The following is a 2,500-nucleotide window of genomic DNA, read 5'->3' as shown; positions in this document are numbered from 1 at the left end:
CCAATAGAATCAATTACTTTCTTATCACTGTAGGTATTTTATACATATATTTGTCCTTTTTTTATGTAGTTTAGGCACTAATAAAGGAATAACTGCGAGGAATGATATTTCAAAACTAAAAATGTATGGTTAGTTCGACTATTTATTTGTAAGTATTCTGGTAAATTTTGTATACAATACAATATATGTGTAGCTAAGAAAAGTCGATGCAATTGGATACAGGTCTTTAAAAAAGTATTTTATCTCTGCTTACAATAGTAATGCCTTTGTGAAGTCCGTCGAAAATTTTTACTTCCCTAAGACAGATTTTAAAACTGTCTTCAGTCAACTCCTCCACCCACACTGCCATGGCGTCTTGAGGTCTCTCAGGAAACTGGTGACTAGGAGTCGCAAGTACGATTGGAGGAGTCGCAAAACGCTTTAAATAAGGAAAGAAAAAAGATGAATGAGTTAAAGACCCTGAAAAAAACAAACGAACAAAAAAAAAAAAAAAAAAAAAGACAAAGGAAATTTACAACTCATTCATCATGGTGTAAACACCAAAAATTATAATCAGGGACCGTGACTTAAGTTAATTCGAGCAATCTAGTAAACAGTGCTTCATCTCTGTACAACAACAACAGCAGCAGCTGCAACAACAACAAAAAGAATCTTTCTGATTTATTTACGCGCGATTCGTAATATTACACGGACTTTAACCCACATACAGAAAAAACTTCTTTTGGAAGGAGATACTCACATTGAAGCCGTAAGAAAAGGACAAAAATATTTTACAAACAGTACCAGCTATCGTAAAATATAATTACTTTGTGTAAAGTTATTTAAATTACAAAACAAATTTGGCCAAAAATACAAGTTATATCTTCTAATATCTTTCCTAAATAATTTGATTTCAGTTTGTGTACTGTCTTTAAAGAATATATTTCATGAAAGATTCTCTAAATAGATTTACGGTGGGGAGCGTAAGCCTGACTAATGCCAATGTTTTATTGCTTTTCGACTCTCATATCTGAGAGTGTAATAATCAACGGATGAAAGAGTGAGAGGGTTTGAGGTCGGGGAGTGGGGATAGGTGATAATAAGAGTGGGCTAGTGTGGGTCAAGGAGTCACGGACATCTGTCTTAGTTATAATACTGCGCATTCCAAAAAAACAAAACAAAAAAACAGCCAAACAAAATACAGGAAAACAAAGAGGGAGAGCCGCGCAACAAAAGATCACAGTACAAAGTACGCTGTTTCATTTTATTAATCGTTCTGAAATTAAAACAAACTAACGATTCACGTTTTAGACTTTTATCGTCATTTCCTGTTAAATCATGAAGTCCGTGCATAATAGCACGTACAAATGTATACAGGTAATTGAACTTGAAACTTAAGTGACGTCAATTTTCTGTCTAAATTTATTGATTGAACAGCTGGTTAAGTTCCTTTAGAGGAATCGCATTGGCGGTCGTGAGTTACATCCTTTAACTATACCTTACATAACTCACCAGTTTCTGCCTTTTTTAGGTTAATCGCCCATGGGAACCTAGCTTGTAGGTAATCATAGCAAAATGGAACGTACCTGAGGAAAGTCGATCTTTTTACATTCTGTTCTGGTAGTCCAAGAGTCCAGGGAAGTGGTTCCTAGTTGTACTCCTTTGGGAGCAGATTGAAGGGCAATCCAGTTTATCTCAGCGGTTGAATTTGAGCCGTCGCTGTACTCGTAGATGCAAGCGCGGAATTGAGTTCTATCTGCCGATTCCACCCAAGTAGCAGCACCATTACCAAGGGCCTGGTTGTTAACTGAGTGACCAAAGGAAGCAAAGACTTTTACTTGCTTTCCACCAGAGAACGATTCAGCAAATGTGATCGTCTCACAGGCGAACAACCCTGGACTTTTGACAGTGAAGTTGGTTTTTCCAGCTTTGAAACTGATTGCTATAAGAGAAGAAAAGTGTCTTAGTAAAAGTAAGCTCAGGTTGCCTCTGGGCTATTTACGGTGGCTGCAATATTTTCTTAATAATTTCAAAACGCCTTCTACGCGATGGCCTTGAACATAGCTCAGTATCTTGCGCTTTCCTTGCGCGCCCCACCCCCGATTCCCACGTTCTTTCTTGAAATGAATCTTTCATGAATTTTACCGTAGAAAATGACCGTCAAATATCAGCATTCAAAAGCATATTATTAAAATATTTCAATAAGCAAATACTTCATGGTACCTTGACTTCCTTGAGCAAGAAGCACAGCGGTACATACCGCGTAGAGGACGAACGGAAGGTGTTGCTCTCCCACCATCTTGGCTTAACTGAGGAAATGCTTCCTCTCATGCGAATAATATACAGATTTTCTTTACGTGAAGGCATCATTTCTGTTGCGTGGACAGCTGATGGAGCAGTAAAGCACCAAATTACCAAAAATGGACAAAATTTATCAAAGTCCTGAAGTTAGGGTCGAGTAAAGGGGGGAAACACTCGTCGGACAATTGGCCTAAGTATTGCAGTAAATCATTCTGATTTC

The 2,500-nt window shown here is 37.6% G+C and overlaps 1 protein-coding gene across 1 annotated transcript in view; it reads right to left on the bottom strand.

Moving 5' to 3' along the window:
- LOC140945480 (uncharacterized) overlaps nucleotides 1-2,500 on the bottom strand; it is a 25,002-nt gene that overhangs the window by 16,674 nt on the left and 5,828 nt on the right. Inside the window, exons 2-3 of the mRNA XM_073394498.1 lie at nucleotides 1,566-1,921; nucleotides 254-418 (exon numbers count right to left, since the gene is read on the bottom strand). Coding sequence (XP_073250599.1) covers nucleotides 254-418; nucleotides 1,566-1,921 — 521 coding nt within the window. The remainder of the gene's footprint in view (nucleotides 1-253; nucleotides 419-1,565; nucleotides 1,922-2,500) is intronic.

Source organism: Porites lutea, chromosome 8 (genome assembly GCF_958299795.1).
Source record: "Porites lutea chromosome 8, jaPorLute2.1, whole genome shotgun sequence".
Lineage (NCBI taxonomy): Eukaryota > Metazoa > Cnidaria > Anthozoa > Scleractinia > Poritidae > Porites > Porites lutea.
Note: the sequence above shows the minus strand (reverse complement) of the source record. Positions and strands in the feature narration are given on the sequence as shown.